This window comes from Corvus brachyrhynchos, unplaced genomic scaffold (genome assembly GCF_000691975.1).
Source record: "Corvus brachyrhynchos isolate BGI_N302 unplaced genomic scaffold, ASM69197v1 scaffold126, whole genome shotgun sequence".
Classification (NCBI taxonomy): domain Eukaryota; kingdom Metazoa; phylum Chordata; class Aves; order Passeriformes; family Corvidae; genus Corvus; species Corvus brachyrhynchos.
In genome coordinates this window covers 8,241,998-8,262,637 of record NW_008239283.1, presented here as the reverse complement: position 1 = coordinate 8,262,637, position 20,640 = coordinate 8,241,998, and the positions used below count along the sequence as shown (strand labels likewise).

Genomic DNA, 20,640 nt, shown 5'->3' with positions numbered 1-20,640 from the left:
GCAGGAATGAATTTAATGAGTCTGAGAGAAGTCTGTGAGCTAGTGAATAGCAGAATTTTTGTTAGAGGTGCTCTAGGTGTGCGGGATTGCTCTGATGTAGCCAGTATGTGCAGTCATAATTGAAACCTGACATTCTCTTTACCGAGGTGAAATATTCCAGTTCAGTCACCCCCAGTATTCCAAATGGAACAATGCTGATTATTGCATCTGGGCTTTAATATCTGAATTCTAGAGAAGGTCATGAAATTCATTACAGAAGTTTGCGTGATGGCGATAAAGAGTACAAAAAGGATGGTTGAATGGAAGATGCTGTTCTATATCGGTTGCCTTTTGAGTCCACCTGCTTGCTGTTCTTCTCAGCTCATGCCTGTGGATGATTCAGTGATACAAAGCCATGTTTTTTCCACCCAAATGTTGGATGCAATGTAGGAAGTCTTCATTCGACATTTCTACTCATATGCCTGACTACAATACCTTAAATTATATTTTTGTTGAGTTCCAGAAATTAACTTGCATCTTTTTTGCTGTTCCCTGGTGTTGGAAATACTGAGTATGTCTTTCTATTGCGCAGGCACCCTGAAGGATTTTTCACATCAGTTCCCTCATGCTAATTATGACCAGGATGATGCTGTCCCTTTATCTGTTTCCAGAAACATTTTCAAACCAATTTCATTGTCTTTCTTTTCTAGTCCTGAAGCACCACCTCCACCTGAGCCTGCATGGGAAGAAAAACAGACCAGTGTTATCCACCTTGCTGGAGAAGACTTCAGGGAGTCCTTGAAGAAGAAGAAGCACACCCTTGTCATGTTCTATGCACCATGTGAGTAAATAACCTCTCTACATGGATGGGTTTTATAAGCCCTACAGTTGTTATGAAATCCTGAAATAATTCCCTCACTGTCCCCAGACTTTTAAGGGTAAAGAGCTGATTCTGAATATAAGTGCATGGGACCATCATAGGCACAATCATTTGTATCTTTATAAATGGAAACAAAACAGTATATAATGGTTATATTATTTAATGCAGACACCAAAGCCGGCAGCAATACAAAAACAAAACAGATTTATTTTCCTCTGCTGCATTTTATGGTCCATATAACAAAATGTGATCCTTTATAGTAGCACAGTGGACTTGGAGAGCCTGATTCATTAGTGCAGCACTTCAGTAGTGAAATCAATACAGTAGTGTAGGAGGAGCCAGTCCACGAGGCAGAGAACAAATTTTGATGGAGGAAATTTTGCATGCAATAAATCTGCATTTAAGTCTCCACTGGGACTAGGGACATAGCTTCCTCCTCCTAGATTGTTTTGCATGCACCACATAATCACTTTGTTTTTCAAGCTTCTGAGAATATTTCTAGAGAAGTTTAGAATCAGGCCCTTTATAAATAAGGTGAATGAGAGGAACCTCTTCTGTGTTCCTGTGCTGTCCCAGAGGCAGGCAGACTAGGTACAAGTCCTTAACTTTTGAGGGATTTTTCCAAGGGAGAAGATAATCCAGGCATTTAATATTAGATACTATTAACGTGCCTTTACAGCCTCACCAGATGCAAAAAAAAATTCTTCCATATCACATAGCCAGCAATTAATGGATAACCTTCAGATAAACAGTTACCAACTTGTCCCATTAAACTGAAGGTATTTTCCATAAAGAGAGAAAAAGGTCCTTTAATGTTTGATCAGGCTGCCCCTTATTTTGCTTTTCTTTTAGATAGTTAAACATGAATGCTTTGGGGCTCCCATGGAGGGATGTGGGAGAAAGCAGGGGTGCAATTCAGGAGGGAGATTTCTGGAAGGTTGTAAAAGAAAACAGAAGGGGACATAATCCCTTCTCCACTCCAGTTCCCACCACCTATTGACTAAAAATTGGCCATATGGCAGGAATTTCTGATTCATAGACCTCAGCTGGTTAAGAGCAAATTGCAATTTTAAAATCAAATGATTGCACAGGAAATGGTAAGATTTAGGAGTTCACTGTCTCTTGAGTTCTCTTTTCCCAATTAGTGACTTTCTGCATAAGAGAGATTTATTTCACTTTTGGTTTTTAGCTGCACCTTTTTAAGGCAGTTAGATTCTTGGTCTTTTTGAAGGCCATGTTTAAAGCAAAGACTTTATGTGTGATGAGTATGCAGCTCCCAGGGTTGAAAGCATGAGGCAACTTGCCTGATGGGCTAATTTTTTGCAGTTGGACTTCCACCACCACCTTACTTCAGAAGGGGCAAATGGAGGTCAGCCTGGCCCTGTCTGCATGAGCAGGCTGTAAAAGCAAGGCTTGCATGATGTAAAACTGTTGGGTCCTTCGAGGCTGCACTTCAGACACATTTTTGCACTGTTTTTGACACAGTGCTGCATGAGACCACCTATATACAGGACAAAGAGGTGTTAACTGGAACCCTGTCTGGCCTTCCCATGACTCCTAAGACAGCGTTGCTGTTGTGGTGTCAGTACGTGAGTCATACACAGTTTCTGATTTGTCAGATTTGTTCTCTCTAAATGTGGAAGTGTCTGTGAGCAAAGCAGAAAGACACACACAGGGAATGCAACGAGCCTGCACTTTGTTGGGTGCAGAGGAAAGCACCAGATTAATATTTTAAATCCTCGTTTTCTATGAAATAAACATTAATGCACTAGGATAATTAGAATGAATCAAATCATTATGTTTTTTCAGCTTTTTAGAGTGATAATGTGCCTCCTGATAAATTTGATAGATTAGCTTTTGTTTACTATTTTCTCAATTTTGAGACCTCTTGGAGCTTACACTGCCAATTAATCTTAACTTGCTTATTTTAGTGCAGAAGGAACACTGCTAAAGTTTCAAGGTCCCATTACCTCAAATAATTTTCTTTTTCTATTCAGATCCACATCTTGGGTGAGGGCAGACTCACAGTATGCTACTCCATTCACTTGTGACTCTGTGGCAGTATTTGTTACACTTACACATATGCTGAGATATTTTAAGATTGGGGGGGTGTGTGTATGCATGCATATATAAAGTATGTTTACATATAAATATTTATGGTAAGAAATGTATCTCTCATCTGTCATTAGAATTTAAAGCAGAAAGTTGAGTATTCTGACCTTTGTCAAGCTTTCAGCTAGAGTGACAAACCTTTAGGTAAAGGCCACAGATATATATCTTAGATGCAAATTAAAATGAGAGCTGGCTTTTCTGTGTCAGCTTGCTGTCCAAATTACTTAATATGTATAGGAGAGCCACCAATGTGCTGCTGTGCTGATAACTCAGGACTGAGCTGAGCAGGGCTTTAATGGTACTGAACAGTGCTTCACAGTGATTTAGCTCTGGAAGAGAAGACTACATCCACATGGAAAAGATAGGGAACTCATTACTCTGTCTCCTGGAATATGGGTGAAGCATAAAGGTTATTCCTCATGCCTGTGGAGTCTTTTAAGGACTGAGAATTGGAATCAAAACTCTTGAAATTACTGGGGGAGAAAGTCCGCCCCTGCGGACTTGACACCCACAGAGATCTTGATTTCACATTCCCATTCCTGCCTGCTGGCATCTGTGTGTGCTGTAGTGACTGATTTGGGGCAGGAGGCAGGAATACGGGCAGGTTCCCAATACTGACTTGGGAAAAAGTGCCTGCTGTAGAAAACCCAGTGCTACTTGTGCCGTTAATGACCTGGGACCAGATCTTCATCCAGATGTCCTTTGGGTAGGTCTGTACCATGCCACACAGGCTTGAAGTGTGGGCTGGCATGTGTTAGAGCTACTCAGGGATAGGACCTGGAGCAGGCTGCTGGCATCTGTGCTGCACAGCACCTGCCCACCTCTTCTCTGGGCCCTTGTGCAGCTCTTGAGAAGATGTAATTGTCATCCCACTCATGTGTCTAAGTTCAAATGCCTGAAATAAGAGGAAGACAGTGATACCATCTGCAGAAGGGAAGCATGAAGCCACAGGTGCATGTGGGGACTGCTGTGAGGGGTTAGGGGAGTATTTGAAAGCAGTAAGATTAATGCACAAGCATTCAAGAAGCTTTTGGGGAGAGTTTATGTGATTTGTGTCTGTATTTTTTCCCTCATCCAGTCCTTGGAGTACTGGATTCCATGAACTACTCCAGGTTTTCTTTTATAACTGTTTGGCTTTGTCCAGAAATGGGGAGAGGAGACAACTAGTCTGAGTATAGTTTGGTGTGCACACAGAGCCTGGTACGTGGATGATCAGGATTTGGGGGCTATGGAGCATATTGGGAAGTGAGCCAAATGGACAAGAGCAGTTAGACTGCAGTGCTGAACCAGCCAGGGTCAGGAGGGCAGTGGCTGCAGGTCTGTGCTCTACAGCCAGAGCTTGGTTCAAGGCTTGCAGCACTAAAGCCAGCCATCCTGGACTGACCTGTTCGAATCAGTGCCTCTTCTGGGATCAGCGCCCTGACTTTTCTTTCTCTTATGTCCTCCCTGTTCATATAGCTTATCTGGATGTGTTTTATCTGCATTTTTACTTTTATGTGCTCTCTCCACTCTGTTATTCCAGATAATTGAGATTTGACTTTGACAATGCATTAAATTTTAACCTCCTACTACTGTAGCACTGAAAACTGCAAAATAGAAGCAGTTGGTTGTGATTAGTTGTCAGAATCACAAAGGGTATCAAAAGTTCCAGTAAATAATGTCTTTGCAGTTGGAGGTGTTTTTGCTGCATTATTCAAACAGAATTAAGGGGGGAAAAAGAGTGATTGAAGCTGGGTGAGACTCTTCTCTGCAGTGCCCAGGGACAGGACAAGAGGCAATGGGCTCGAACTGAAGCACAGGAAAGTTTGCTTAAACATTTAGAAGCGGTGATTTTTTTACTGTGGTTGTGGTTGAATACTTGAACAGGTTGACTCAAGAGGCTCCATCCTTGGAGATACTCAAAACCCAAGCTGGACACAGGGCTGGGCAACCTGCTGTAGTTGACCTTGTTTTGAGCAAGGGAGTTTTACTAGATGATCTCCAGAAGTGCCTTCCAACACTGCAATGCTGTATTTCTAGGAATAGTTATACTGGAGTTTGGGTTTGGGGTTTGGTTTTGTTGATTGTGGTTTGGGTTGTTTTTCCCTCTTCTCATCCAGTTCTGATTTTCTCTAAACAGGAAAGGCTTAATAACATCCCCTGCTAATTCTCAAACAGAAACAGAAAATGTCCACTTTAGAGTTAGAAGAATGAGAGGCCAACACATGAAAACACATTTGTGTCATTTTTTGGTTGAGATTGCTGCTTCCAAAGAGACTACAAATGAATCAACTGTGTCAGAAAGGAATTATATGTAATAGACCAGTCATTAACAGGTCCAAATGATGGGGGGGAGGGCACTCTGTTTTTAGATCAGTCAGTTTTAAAGGCAGGACTCGGCACTGAGCAAACTCATTCAGTTTCTACTTTTAGTGTCAAAACACAAGTTAATAAGCACTCTTAAAAAATAAAGACTTTCAGCAGCAATGGGAAGTAGTTGAGGGAAGGTGCTCCCTTTTAATGGTTCATAAGGGTGGCAGTTGCCAATGTTATTAACTTGCCAAATAGCCTCAATTTGTGGGACTCAACAGGGTTTGCAGAATGGGTATTTTTAATAAATGCTTTGCTGGGAGCTGAATTCTGGTTCTGTGTTCAGCAGTGAAACTTTCACTTCACTGGAAATAACTTTTTCCAGCTGATGAAATTAATTTTCTGGTGAAGCCTGACCCATGGGGGTTACCCAGAGAGCACCCAGAAATAAACCATCCTGAGGATGATTTTAATGAGGTGTTTGGATGGAGCAAGTGGCTGTACTGCTGCAAGAGGATGTGCAGTTAAAGACATCAGCCTCCTTGGTTCTTCACTTAAACTTTTTTGTAGAGTTTTTCTTTCAGGGCTGGAAGAAGTGAATGAAGGTGCCTAATTGGTGTTGCATCTGATAAAGTCCCAGAAGACTTTGGGATGTTGTTTGAGCCATTAAAAGGCTGTGTGTTAATCTAAGCTGTTTGTGGGAGATGGTACCTGGGTATTGTTCTGATGTAAAACAAAGACAGTAAAGCAGGAATATTTACATCACTGCTGCTTGATGGGTCAACTCCTGGGCAGCATTAAGAAATAAGTGGGAAATCAGGTAGGACTTTCTTCAGCAATAAGAAATCAGACAGGGATCTGACTAAATGAGTCCTGCCCACTCCTGTGTGTTTCATCACAAACGCATAAAATGCTGAGAGCTAAGCAAACCTGCATTCATTTTACCCACAAACTTTGTTCAAAATATTAATTATTCTGTATCCTGGTATGCTCCTTCTCTGTGTTTTCACAACAAAAACCGCTTGGTTTCTTCTGTCCAAGTTATGCATCAAGGAATATACAATGACAAAAAGCAGCTGGCTGAGAGTCCTTGCCAGAGTGGGTCACACTGTGTGCACAGACAGTGCATATGGTTTTTAGGTATTAATGATGACAGCCAGGAGGGCAGTGTGCTCCTCCAGCCCTGGGACCCAAGCTGTCATCAAAAAGCTGTTCTGAAGGAAGCAGTAATGTTTCCTTTTCGTCCTTCCTATTTTTTGGAGCAAGCTTGGACAAGGGTGGTTGCATCGTATCTCAGCCTTTACACAGGCATTTTTGGGGAGATAATGCTGTGTTTTGGCTAAGTTGCACTGCTGTAGCAAAACATGGCAAATTTTATTGGCTGTGAGGCCTCAGCCTGTGTCTTCTGGGCCTGAGATGAGCAGTCTGGGTCTCTGGTGTGTCACTCAGCAGACTTGGGTGACATAGTTCTGTGCAAAGTATGCGCAGAGGGGGAGAACATACTCGACAATTGAGTTTATGAGTTCAGATGTGCAGAGCAAAGCAGCAGCACAGATTAATTTAGTGTCCCACAATGGCCTTGGATTGGCTCCCACCAAGATGTTTTCCTGTCACTTGCAAGCACATCTTGTTAAATTTTGATTAGGAGGCTGTATCAAAGAACCTGAACAAAATGTATGTGTTTGTAAATGAAGCTTAAGCTATAAAAAAATTATTAAAAATCTGCTGAACAGAAAGAATCCCTTTGAAGGAAAAAAACCTTGCAGGAAGGATTTTCTGGTTGTTGACTGAGGCAGAGGTGAGATCTGGACCCTCTGATAATGAGGCTTTAAATCCCATGTGGGCTGGCACTGCAGAATTTTGATATGTTAGCTCTGCCACTAACTGCTTTCTCTCCTGCATCCGTGGTGCTCTTGTTACAGGCACGTTACAGAGGTGTGTTCTGTCGGTGTAAATAGTGCTGATGCCACAGAGCCCCTTAACAGGCTGAGTTTGATAAAGGATGGATTTACAGAGTGGTCTCTGCAATCAGGCTGGCAGAACTGCTCTTAGCCCCAGTGTTTGTGCCGAGGGGAATAATTAGCACTGAGAGAACAGTTTGAGCTGCTCTCAACTCAGAAGTTGAGGTGCTTCCCCAGGCTGTGCATAACTGTCACAGAGTGCTCAGAGGTGGCTGTGGTGGGGCAGTGGCATTAAACTAAAATTTGTTGGGGTGATCCAGCTCCTCTTGTTTTGTAACCCTAAAGTGTTACAGCTGCTTGATTTGGTGTGCAGAATATTGCCTGTATATAAACAGCTCCAGCTTGTGAGAAGGGGAGGGAAGGGCATGTTCTTGCCCCATGGAGTTCTCTCCCTGCAGACACATAGTTGTGTTGGTGCGGTGTCACTGTGGGTACGTTAGGAGACTGTGAATATGTCACCCATCCTTATGCACTGTTATGAAACCCATTTCCAATAAGACAGATGCTTTTTTTTTGGTGATGTGTAACATTGTCTGAACAGGAGCTACTTTTAAACATCAGCACAGCTGAAATTCCAGTGTTCTGCTGGCTGTTGCTAACTCAGCAGTGTATCTTCTATTAGTTATGTTTTCTGCTATGTCAGATGGCAAAATTTTTTCATTTGCACTGTAGCTGTGTTTGCAGTTAACCAGGGCTGATGCTGACTTGGTTAACCACTGCTGCTAGCTTTGTTTGAGCTACGTAGGCCAGTGACACAGTGGAAAATGCAGGTCTGCTGGAACTGGCACTCAGGTTTGTTCTGGGTGTAACTGTTGCTCTTTAACCCTTTCTGTCCAGAGGTGACTTGCTGTACAGCTTTCCATCTCAAAAGGATTGCTTGTTGCCAAATGCTGAGTGTTGGCATGCCATTTGTAATTCACTGCAGTCAGTCATATCCTTGCTTTTTGTAGTGGATAAAACAGTCCAAGAATTTTGTGCCGAGTCTTTTTACTCTCCTCACTTTGCAGTTTGACCTGTTCCAATGACTTTGTTGCTGCTGTTGCAATTGTTCATGTCTCATGGCCATGGTTTTCAAATAATTTGGGTTTTTATGTTTTGTCTTCTTTGCATACCTCCAAAGTGCTACAAAATAAGAGTTCCAATAGCTTGGGAAAAAACTCAACAAAATCCACCAGCTGGCTGTGAAATTTGGAGTAGTGTGCCTGTTGTTACGAGTAGTAAGACAAGCCTTGGTTGACCTGATGCTTAACTGAAAACCTCGTAACATTTTTCAAATCAAAGAAAAAATCCCCCTCTTTCAATTACTAATATCTTGTGTCTTAGAAATATGATTATACTGTGGTGTCAGGTTATGTCATCAAATGAGCTTTGGGTCCAGATATTCAATTAAAAGGCCCTCCAGTTCTCTACTGATAAAACAAAGTGAATTAACCTTTCAGTAACATCTCCAAATGCCTTTCTGAAATCTGCCTGTGGATTCAGTAACTCCTGTAGCCACATGAATTGCATTGGTTTAAGCAGTATACCCTTTTTCAGCTCTTATCTGTGCAATTACTGTCTGTGGCCTGTCTTTCCTTGATTGACCAAGTAATATTCTTGTTTTAATTCTAGTTAATTGCTTGGAACTCTTGAAGTGGAAATAGGCTTAGCTTGATTCTGCAGTGTACAAGCTCCCGGGCTGGCTTTGATAGCTGTGCAGGGTTGCTGCTTGCACTTGCTTAGAATTGCAGTCATTTAAAAACCAATAACGGCGGGCACTATCTACCCCTGTTATTTAAGCAGTGATGATTTCAAGCAGAGATGGGGAATTGGAAAGTCATTCTCTGCTCTGCACTTTGCACGCTGAGGGCTCCATCCTGCCACATGCTGAGCCCTCTGAGGCCCTGATGGTTGTGCAGCTGAACGAATGGAGTCAGCACCTTGTAGCCCGGCTCCCTGTCAGGCAGGATTGTGAACCCTGAGAGTCACTTAACCTCTTCCTGATTCTGTTTAACCTTGGATGTAATGACAGAGGGGGATAATCACATCTGTCTCTCTTAGGGGCAATTTGAAGCGTAATTAATTGATATTAGTTAAAGCATTTGAGATCACCCGTTGAGAGGTACTAAAGGAAGCCGGGGGCTGAGGAGGGAACAGAGCCCTTTCTCATACTGAGGGTAGAGCACAGACAGCACAAATGCCATGGTCTCACAAATTACTGGGCTTTCAGATCTCCTCTAAGGAGTTGGCCAGGACTTTGTTATGAAAGTACTGACAGTTTAAGTTAGTGTATTTAATATGAAAGCAGCCTACATTAAAATGTGTGCGTGTTTCAACTATCTCTTTGAAAAAAAAAACTCATGTAAAATATATGCACACCATTTTGCTACTTTATTTATCAAGATTTTATTAGGTACAAGATGCTAAAAGCACGCACGGCAACGACATGGGTAGGGTTATAAATCATTATGTATTAATGACGGGCAGAAGGCATAAGGTAGTGCTTTCTGAACTCCAAATGCCCGATCTGTGCTGCTGTAGTGCTTTAGTTGGGATGCTCAGGTTAGGGTTGGCAGGGGATGTTGTCCTTGCCTGACCTGCAGGCAGTGCTGGCTGCTGCAGCTCCGGCCACTCGGAGATGGTGACACAAGGACAGCCAGACCACGTCACTGCTGTAGCAGTCTCAGCTCAGTGATGCAAGTCAAGGACAGCTGCCTTCTGATCAGGTAGAGAGCCACTGTGTGAAAGCTTCTCTTTTAGAAAACCATTTCCTTTCAGACTAAAAATCACTAGTGATGGGGAATATGAATTTCCATCTAAATTTGACTGGCTTCAGCACGCAGCCATCTCTGGAGCTTATTCAGCTCTTGGCACCCAACTTGAATAGCTCGTTATAATGAAATTTAGAGACTGACTTTTCTCCATTTCTATCACTTCTTAATCTTTGGATTTAAGCTGTTGACATACTCTGCTTCCTGACTCCCTTTGCCTTGAAACACATCTTTCAGTACTGATGTTTTTCTTATGGGTCTTCTGAGCCCCCTCCAGTTTGAGCTCATTGTTGATTTGTGGGCCCAGAACGGCAAACAGCATTTCAGAGGTACCAGGCATAGAGGCCCTCTCCACACGTACTTACTATTTTAATTTATATATTCAGCGAAGTTCCTTTTGACAACTCCATCATTTTCTTTCAAAGCTGTATTGCTAGCATTGTTTGGATTTCTTTTGCTTCTAATACATTTAAAGCCCCTTATATAGTTAAAACATCATTATTACCTCTGCTGACTGTAGATACTGCTTTGATGTCCATTTGCTTCCTTTATCTATTTTGTACAAATTGTTAGCTTTTGATTTATATTCATTAAAAAACAGCTTCACCTTCATTCTATGTGCTATGCTAATACAGCTTCCACTCTTCTAGGGAAACTGAATTAACCTTGTACTGTTCAGCTGTAGAGAGGTTAAATTTTATCACTGGGCTTTGTAGTTTCAAATTAAACAAAGCATGAAGTAACTTAAAGGATGTTTTTTCATATTTAAGCAAGTAGAAACCTGTGGTTTTTGGAAAGAGGACTTGATTACTTTAGGCAATTCTGAAAATCTGCCACAATTTTATTTTAAATGTAGTGAGGTGACTGTTGTACAACAGGGTGCATCTGTTTCATGCACTGCTCTGGAGACATCTTTAGAATTGCCATCTGGTCCTAATACCTGTGTACACTGAAGTTTTAAGAATCTCTTAAGTTTTACTTTTGACTCACTGTCGTCTCTAAACAATTCACTGGTTAAAAAAAGAAGCCCCTCAATGAAAAATTATCCATTTGAATGTAATAAAAACATGCAGGTTATTCACTAGATTGTTTCATTGCTTTGAAATCTTCTTTGCATCCCTTCTGCATCCCATGGGATCCTGCAATTATGGAAGATGTTTTCACAGGATATGATGTCTGAAAATTTATCAAATTGCTACCACATCATATCAATTTTGTGTCATTCTTACCTTACCTGACAAGTGGGTTTATATTATTTTTTCCTCAGTCTGCTTTTTGTTTAAAAAACAAAAAATCAGTTCACAAGATGATGTGAGCACTTAGTTAAGTTTTTCCATTTCCCCGTGTGATATCTTTGTTTTACATCATGTAACAAATGCGTTGTGGCATCATTTTGGAAATCACATCGAGCTCAACCCTGCAGTTCTTTATTTCTTCACAGCCCTCAGAGCAGTGTTTCCATGAGAAAGAAGCTCCAGCACCTTTCTGTGCCCAAACCAATGCTGGGTCATTGGGTCTTTCTTCAAAGACACCCAGAGAAGATGCTGTACCTTGAGGTTGTTCCTGCTATCAGTAAATCCAGTCCATGGAAAATAAGCTGGGTTATATATTTTCCACCACTTCATCTCCCAAAAGACCCACTAGCTTTCCTTTAAATGCTTCTCTAATTAGAGGAGATTTAATCTGACTCCCTCTCCCCTCAGTGATAATGGCTCTGAGTGAAGCCTGCTTGCTGGCTTGCTTGATTTCCCTTGTCTGCTGTTCATCAGCCATTCCTCTTGAATTTTTCCCAGAGAAACCATATTTCTCATCTACTGGATCAGTCGAGAACTACTTGGTTTTCAGGGTGAGGAATGTGATGGTCCCTGCTGTGACTGCACCACAGTGTGCCTTCCTGGCTCCTACCAACTTTACAAGGAATGGTGGAGAAAAACCTTGCAGAAAATACTGGGTTTGTGTAAATTTTCTAATTTGTAGCACAAAGGCAAAGAGAACTTTAGAACTCCTCGATTGCAGGTGTTCTCACATGGATCCAGGGGCTTGTGGTTTAAGTGTGTAGCCCTTGTGCCCTGGCAGGTCAGGGAGAGCAGATGTCAGGATGGACTGTATGGGGGGTCCTCAAGAGAGCCAAATTCTGAGCACAGAGGTGAGAGTGCCTTGCCAGAGCTCTATTAAATTGTTTGTTGACTGAGAACAGGGAATGGCCTCAGCACATACTGCACATGCCTTAGATGTCAAGCTCTCGTTTTCCTACTGGGTGATGCAACTGTGTTTCTGCATTAGGAAATGGAGTTATCTTGAGATGTGCAGGAGTGATTAGAGGTTTTGAGTGCCAGTACTGGGATCCTGTGGAAAGGCTGGATGTTTCAGGAGCAGGTTTCTTTCACATTTCTCAAGTCAGGCACAGGAAATTACTGTTCAGTTCACATCTGCTCTTAACCCTGTTGAGATCAAATTTGACACTGTTGTAAAAACGAAAAAAGAAAATTGTTAAAGCAAAGCCCTGGATCTGTGTTAGAAGGCTCTGCTCCAAGAAGTGCTGCTTTCAATGCTGCTCCCTTAAAACTCCACTTCTTATCCTTGCAGGAAGTCTGTGTGCTTACCAAAGGATCCAAATTATTCAACGAAAATGCAATTTTCCCGCTTGTTTAGTCCATAGTGACTGAGAAGGGGCAGGACTTTTTGGTTCTTGGCGCCTTACCCACACCTTCATGTGCCACCGATTTAATCTCTTTCCATTGCAGCCCATCTGAAAAATCCTTTGTAAGGAGGCTGCACACTTCCTATCCTCATTTACTGTGCTCAGTACATTTCCTTTCTTTGCACTTTCGAATCTAGAAGATAGTGTTAACACTTAAAATAAATGTGTGACAGTGGGTGCTAAGAGGGAATGGGGAGAACAAGTTTTCCGTCTGTCAAAATGAAGACATCAACCTCTGCTTTTATTTTTTTTGGCATGTGTGCTTTAAATAGAATGACTGGGTTGGGTGACTTCCAAGTGTTTGCTGCATTTGGCAATCCTTCTAAGTTGTAACAGATGAAGTTCTGCTGTTCCATATGATGTGCTCCTTCCCCCTTTTTCAGTGACTCCTTGAAACTCCTCGGGAGTTCAGTGTAGCATTCACATCTGTTCCGTGGATGGATGTCCAAGGCTAACAAAATGCCTACTGGACGTGGAGGCAGCTCTGCCAAAAGCCATATGGTTGTGTTTTAGTTTTGCAAGCACAGTGCAGTAAAGAAAAGCGGTTGGGCCAAGAGAGAAGTGAAGGGAGGAGGGAGGAGGAATGGAGCTTCAGATGGCTAAATGAAGGTAACCTCTCGTGATTTGGTATCGGATATGGTATTTTTGTGTGGAACAATATGCTTGTTATTTGTGTTCTGATTTTCTTGAGGAGTGGGGCTCATGAAGAGCTCTTCTGCTACAGCTTCACTAGAGGCTTTGAGAGAGGCCTTACTGTCCTGAAATATCTTTTATTAAGGGTTTAAAAGATGTTCTTTGGTGAAATCTAAATTCCAAGCTCAGGATCATAAGCAAAAAAAAGGGAACCTGAAGGGTTTAAGTTTTTAGGAGCCTTTATGTTTTAGTGTAACAGTTGGAAGTGTTTTCCAGAAAAACTGCAGCATGTAGTTAAGAACAAGTATTCCTGTTTTAGAGGACATTTTTTGTTTATGAAATTCTTTTTAGATGTTGTCACCAGTTCTGATTTATTTGTGTAGGGCAATGTTAACAAGTCAACCAAGGCAATCCCCCACAGTACAGGAAATCATCCAAGATGTGTTAAGAGGCAGGCTTGACCTGCATGCTCTTCAGTATCAGGCAGACAGGACAGACAAGTGGTACGAGAGAAGAAGGGTCACCAAAGTGGGCTGATGGACATGGGAGCAGCCTGAAACCCTAGCCTCCACCTCTTCTTTCTTCTCTTCCTCCTCGTCCTCCTCCTCGTTTTCTTTCTTGACCGTTTTCTCCCAGGCAAATGCTGAATGACTCAACAAGGTTAATAGTTTGCAAGCTGTAGAACACTGCACTATCTCCCACTGAAACACAGCTGCTACAGGATAGCTGCCATCGTGCTGCATAAAGAGTTTGAAGCCATTAAGATGGGTTTACAGAAGTGCCTCAGTTTCCCAGGAAATGTTCCCTTGACTTTCTGGTGTTCTTAGCTACTGCATAGACTCTCAGTGTATTTACACAGGTGTGTCACTGCAGTGCTTTCAGAATCCTATTCCAAAGAAAGAAATGCTCTACAATTCAAACCAGTGCATGTAAGCAATGCAGTTACATGTTGGTGAAGCTGAGCCTTTCCTTTGTGGAAAGGGGTGAGCAATGTTTATGCACAGGTAATATTTTTCTTGTCAGCTGAAAGAGTGAGTGTAGCTTAGGAAGGTGGCTGCAAGTCTCCTAAGAGGGCATTTGTTCAGTCCTGACTTCAAAGTAACACTTGCTCATCATGTAAAATACTGGTAAACAACACTAGCATAAGCTATAATTGGTGTTTGTGAGCAACTCATTTGTGATTTTTCTGTTCCTATCCAGAAATAATAGCAGGATTAACTCCTTCGTCAGCATTACACAGTCTGGGCTTTTTTTTAATATGCATCTAACGCAAAAAATAGTGTCCTGAGTCTTTGCTTGGGATCAGCCTCTGTGCTGGGTTTGAAAAAAAGTCATTTGTTACAAATCTGCAGGTACTTTCCTTTTCAAAGCCTTATTTAGTATAGTAATGATGTTTTGATAGATTATTCATAGACAATAACTTGGAGACATTGCTTCTGAATTAAGAGCACTCACATCTAGACCTCGAATCAAGACAGCAGTTCTAGTTTCCCTTCTGTGACTTCTTCTGAAATGTTTGAGTAAATTCAGTGTATTTTAAAGCAAGGGATCATCTGGCCTTTTGTTCAATGCTGCAGTGGTACAAAGAAGTATCAGCCTATCTCCCATACAAAGCTCTGGGTTCCTGTGTGCTGTGTCTGTGAAACTCTTCAGGGGTTGTCCATTTGTGGTGAACAGCAGGAAGGTCTCCAGGAAGGCCAGCAACAGTCATCCTAACCCGGGATTGGACACCTGCTCTCCATCCATGAATGATGTCTGGCCTTTTGGATTTGCTTCTCTTCCCCTCCCTTACATTCCCAATGGGTTGGCTTTAACAGAGGCCATTTCCAAACACTTACAAATGCTCCCAGCAACTTCCCTTCCAACTTCCAACCTCCTTCTGTTCCCAGCCATGCTGTCTTTATTCCCATGCCCAAATGTAGCTGGTAGCTGTGGCAACAGCAGTAAAAACCTACATGGTGATACCAGGAGATACAGAGCAGGGCAGTGGTCTGTCTGTGGCTGGTGGTCCTAAAGTGCCCTTCGGGGACTGGTGGTACAGAAAAGCCCCCTGTGCCGTGGCCCCTATATGGGATGTTGTGCAACTGTAAATGTACACTTAAACTCCTTGAAGTCAGAGACATTTTAAACATGTGCCTACTTTCGTGTAGCTGACACATGGTCTACACATGCTTTGTCCTTCTCATCCCAGGACTGGATGATTTTTAATTCAGATTTCCCACTGATTCACCTTGTGTCTTGAGTTTGTCCCAGTATCTTTCCTACAACTAAAGTTTATGATGTCTTTTTCTTCCTGTGTCAAACAGGGTGTCCCCACTGTAAAAATGCCATTCCACATTTCACAACTGCTGCTGAAGTCTTTAAAGAAGATCGCAAGGTAACTTGCTGTTAATTATTTCTGTGATATTTAAGAATGCTTTCCATAATTTGTACTTTATAGGCTTTGCTTATTGATAAGGTGATAGGTTTGTAGATAAAATTCCTGTTACACTAAAAGAAATGTATCTGCATCATAGGGGTTGTATCTTTTTTGGTCAAATTGAGTTATACTTCCAACCTATTCTTTTTTCCCTAATTTGCTGTCTTTTATGTTTAAGTCTTTGTGTAAGAGTTACTTTGTATGAAGTGAAACACAATTCTTTCTCATTGAGGGATTAAATAAAGATAATTCACATCATCTCCATTCCCCTTCAACTTTTGTCAGCTGTTAGGGTGCATGTAGAGAAACCACAAGTTGTGTGATAGTCCTGAAAACCTCAATCATATAACTAATCCTTGCTTGCATAGCACAAAATACAATTTATTTCTGTTAATTGGCTGACTTGAGCCCAGGATGTTCCTCTAGGACCCTGATGCTTCTGCCTTGAAAATGCATCTGATGGCTGAATCACACTGGGTAATTTCCTTGCATCAGCTGAACCATTTTAACTGAGCACATGCAGATCTAGGATTTTAAAAAACCCACTTGAGCCCCTGGATTTAACCAGATAACTAGCTAGGAACCTGTTTGTTATCTTTCAGTGAACCGTATTTCATTCTGATCTCTGAATTTGTTCCAACTTCACAATTACTTTGTGTTTAGGTGTGGTAAGGAAAAGATTGGCAATTTAATATGGAAATTGCTCTCTACACCTTCCTCAGGAGGGGAAATGGAGATGCTGAGCTCTTCTCCCTGGAATCCAGTGACAGAACACATGGAAATAGTTCAAAGCTGTGCCAGGGGAGGTTCTGACTGCACAGTAGGAAACACTTCTGTACCAAGAGGGTGATCAGTCCCTGGAACAGGCTTCCTGAGAGAGGTGGTCAATGCCCTGAGCCTGTCAGTGTTTAAGGGACATTTGGACAACATCTTAACAACAGGCTTTAACTTTTGGCCTGAATTGGTCAGGCAGCTGGACTAGATAATCCTTGTAGGTCCCATCCAACTGAAATATTTTATCCTATTCTGCATTCTAAATGAAGAGGTAATTTTGTAACAGTTGTACTCCATAACAGGTGAATTTTTGTAACTTTTTTTCTTTTCCTCTCGTCTGTTCTGTAACTCACATAAGATGCATCAGATTGGCAAGAAACAAATCATTCTTGTATCACTGACTGCATTAAATTAGGAGTCCATCACTTCTGCCCTCTGGCACACAGTAGATTCATAGGCATGCAGCTTTTAATTCTCCTATTGCTGTAAATTAGTTTGCTCAGATGCCGTTTGGTTACTTTTTTGTTTCCAAGATCTCTCAGAAAGTATCCTTGTTTTCCCACTTTTCTGGTAGTTCCCAAGGTAGCCTCTCTTTCCTAAACTCATTAAAATTTCAGTCAGAGGAGGTGAAACAAATGTACCAAGCAATGTGAAACTTGCTTATTAGAGCCCCAGGATGTATTAACAAGCAATCTGAATCATGGCACAGTTAGTTGGACAGGGTGGTGGTGGGAAATGCAGGCCTGGGAAGCTTTTCCTTCAGACTGCAGGTTATGAAAGGACTGCAAGAGCGGAGCAGTGATTGACAGTTGCAGCTCTTGATTCAGTTTAAGGCCAAAGTGGAGAGATATAAAATGTAATGAGTTGGAACAGGAGAGACAGTAGGGAATATTAAGGCTGGTACAGTTTTAAAGAAGTGTGTGCAGTTAGGAAGAATGGTGTTATTCCACCCCAATGACTTATGAAAGTGCCAGGGATTGATTATGTTGGGAGCCCCTATTTAATTGTGTACAGCTATAACCTGCCAAGGTGCTCCTTGCTGCCAGTTTGTGCCGTTGTGGAAAAGAAAACAAACTGGTTTAGACTTTAGAAGGGTACATTGCTGTTTCCAGAAGCAGCACGGGGCATATTCCCATGTTTCAAACTGGACTGAGCCTTCAAACTAATTTGTAGTTTCTGTAGGGTTTCAAACTTAGGTAAAATCACTGCTAAAGAGGAAGGAATATTTATGCTTTCAAAAACAGGGCAAGATTACTAATTTTCATTTTAAGCAGTAGTTTCTTTTCACTACTTCATTTCTGTAGTAGTGTCCTTTTTTTGTTTCCCTGGAGAAAAGTTTTTCACTTAACAGAGTATGGTAGCATTTAAACTTTATCTTCTTTTTAAAAGAAGGGTCTTTTAATTAAACATTTAATCCTGCAGAAGCAAAAGAACAATCAAAAACTTTCCATCCTTGAATTGGTTATAAATGGTATCTTAAAAGGTATCCTTTGGGAGACTTTGAGTCTTTACATTGGAATTTTGAAGATGAGCAGAGCTTGAAGCTGTTAAATACGTGTCTCTGGCTCTGCAGATCGACTGCAAGGGGGTGGTTTTGGCACAGGAGCCCCCCTCCCCCGGGGCTGTGTGTAATGCTCTGTACTTTTTCATCATCTGCACTGCTGGAGTTGGAGTTTAAAAATGCACTGCTCAGAACATTGGCCCCAAATGTCAGCTCTCATCGGCCACATCACTGCTGGTGGTTTTAGCAGGAATCCCCAGCCTGCTCGCTGGCCTGGGGCAGTCCTGTGGCTGCTGCAAAGCACGGCTCGGGCTGGGACTCACAAACCAGAGCCTCCAGTCTTTCCATCTTCCTGGAGAAATTCAGTGCCAGTAGGACCAGATCAGTGGAGAGGCTACTCCAGTGGCAGTGAGTGTATTGTTTCAGTTATTTAAAAGGAAAAAAAAAAGCCATCTGGAGCATTCTTACCTTGGGGTGCTGTGGCCTTAGCACACAGCTGCCAGGGGAAAGCCTTTGGCCAGTGCCCCACAGCTCAAGTTCTGGCAGTGACCAGTGAACGTCAGAAAATGCAAATGTGAGGGTTGTCACTTGGCTGAACAGATTGAAGAGCAGGAAGGCATGTTCAGTAACTGCTCCATAGTCTTTCTTGGAAATGAAATCTTTAAAAAAATCTGCATTCTGCCTTTTGGCTGATCCTAAAGCTCAGCTTGAAGGAACTGATTTGTGATCTTCCAGCTTGGATTTGCTGAAGGAAAGCTCTTGACTCCTCAAGGCCTCTCAGTAACAAATCTCTGGCACTCCTGCAAAGGGACTGCTCTTTGACCAATCTTTCCATTTTCACAGGAGACTGTTCCTGTACAAATGCATTGACCCAAATCAGAGCACCACAGCTGCATTCTAGTGAGTTCTGACAGAAATAGCTGTGGCAGAGATTGCTGGAAAGGGTGCAGCAAGTGGGGTGAGCTGGGGTGTTAGTGGGGGGCTGCCAGTCAGCAGTGAAACTGGTGGGTCCCTGATGTGTATTGTGAATCACAGTTTAAAATGATTATACCAATCAAATGACTGTGCAGAGTTATCCAAATGAGTTAATATTTTAGTTTGGCAAGGAATTTGATCCCTGTTTGCTTAAAAAGCATGTGCTGAATTTCTTTTTAATTAGACTCATTAAATATGGTGATGTTAGCACTGTACATCATGGTGCACTAATGGATGTCCCCTTTGCAAATAGGCCTGCTTTGAGAAGAGCTGATGAACTGCACCTCCTGTAATGCTGCCATGCCACATCTGGGCAACTAATAATGAATGTCCCATTTGCAAGGCCTTTCACTTTGAGAACAGTAGCTCCATTGCAACAAGCTTTAGCAGACCAGCCCCTAACTGCTATCAGGATCCAGAAGAGGTGACATCAATTAAAACCTATGGAGTAATCATAGGGAAGAATGCACATCTGTCTTATTTATAGGTGTTTTTAAGACATTTGGCAACAACAGACTTTTTTACTAGTAATCAGGTAATTGTCATCTGGAATTGATTATACTTTAAAAACGTTGGTTGGAAGCATTTATTTCCGTGCTGCAATTTTGTTTTTGCTTTTTTTAAGCTTATCAAATATCATTCCTCTCTGAAATCAATATTCAGTTAGCTATTCACTTCCATTTTCATAACAAAAGTCAATATTAGCTCTAGCAGAGATTTATTTCCTTGAATCAATAAACCAGTGTGTGGCAGTACATACTTTAACAGGAGAGCAACTGTGATTGCAGGGGTTATTTTTACTGTATCATCACATGGTGACTGGGAGACAAACTGTTAAAAAGAAAGAGCTTTAAGAACAGAAAGGAGGAGTTACCTGGAAGGTCAAGGGATCCCACTTTCAATTTTCTACACAGCTGTTTGAACCGTTGAATGTAATTGTGTTTCTTACCTGTAAGATCCCTCTAGAGCAAAAAGTTATTTCATAATTCTGTTGGATGGAAACTGTGATTCATGATGTATGATTAGATTATACTGCAAGTACTTCTCTTTCCTTCTAACACTTAGTAACAAAATAAGGCATCACCCTTCTGGTACAGTTGGGGCACATGGAGATCAGTGGTCACATTTTCAGCATAGCTCCACTTCTACTGAAGCACCTAAATGAAAAGTTCTGGTTTTTGCAACAGCTCAGCTTTTGTGATTAGTCCTCTTCATCTGAAAAACATGCCATGCCCTACTTCTTCAGAGCTCTTCAGAGCTGCTCATACACTGCTCACGGTCTATTGCCATGCTGAGTTAAGTTTGCAACCCTGTAGTTAAGCTCCCAGTTTTTTGGTAAAACCATGAAAAATTATTGTGGTATTCCTTTTTCAAGTAAAGGTATTCTCCAGTCCCATATGTTGCTAGACTCATATTAACCTGTACTTACTATGGAAAAATGCATACTTATTTTGTGGGTTATTGTTGTTGCTGTTGTTATCAATATTATCCATTACTATACATACTCACCTGATATTATTAATGATTATAGGGTGCATACCAGTGGTGAGGAACTACCTGTAAAATTAAGAAAGTTGGATGTACTCCAAGAAACTTCCTCTGGGGTCCACAGTCTCTGATTGATTATCTTTTCATTTGATAACGTTTCTACTCCTGGTACAGCTGC

The 20,640-nt window shown here is 41.7% G+C and overlaps 1 protein-coding gene across 1 annotated transcript in view; it reads left to right on the top strand.

Moving 5' to 3' along the window:
• Positions 1–20,640, top strand: part of PDIA5 (protein disulfide isomerase family A member 5) — an 88,929-nt gene that overhangs the window by 58,770 nt on the left and 9,519 nt on the right. Inside the window, exons 13-14 of the mRNA XM_017740244.1 lie at positions 690–820; positions 15,612–15,682. Of these exons, the coding sequence (XP_017595733.1) occupies positions 690–820; positions 15,612–15,682 (202 nt within the window). The remainder of the gene's footprint in view (positions 1–689; positions 821–15,611; positions 15,683–20,640) is intronic.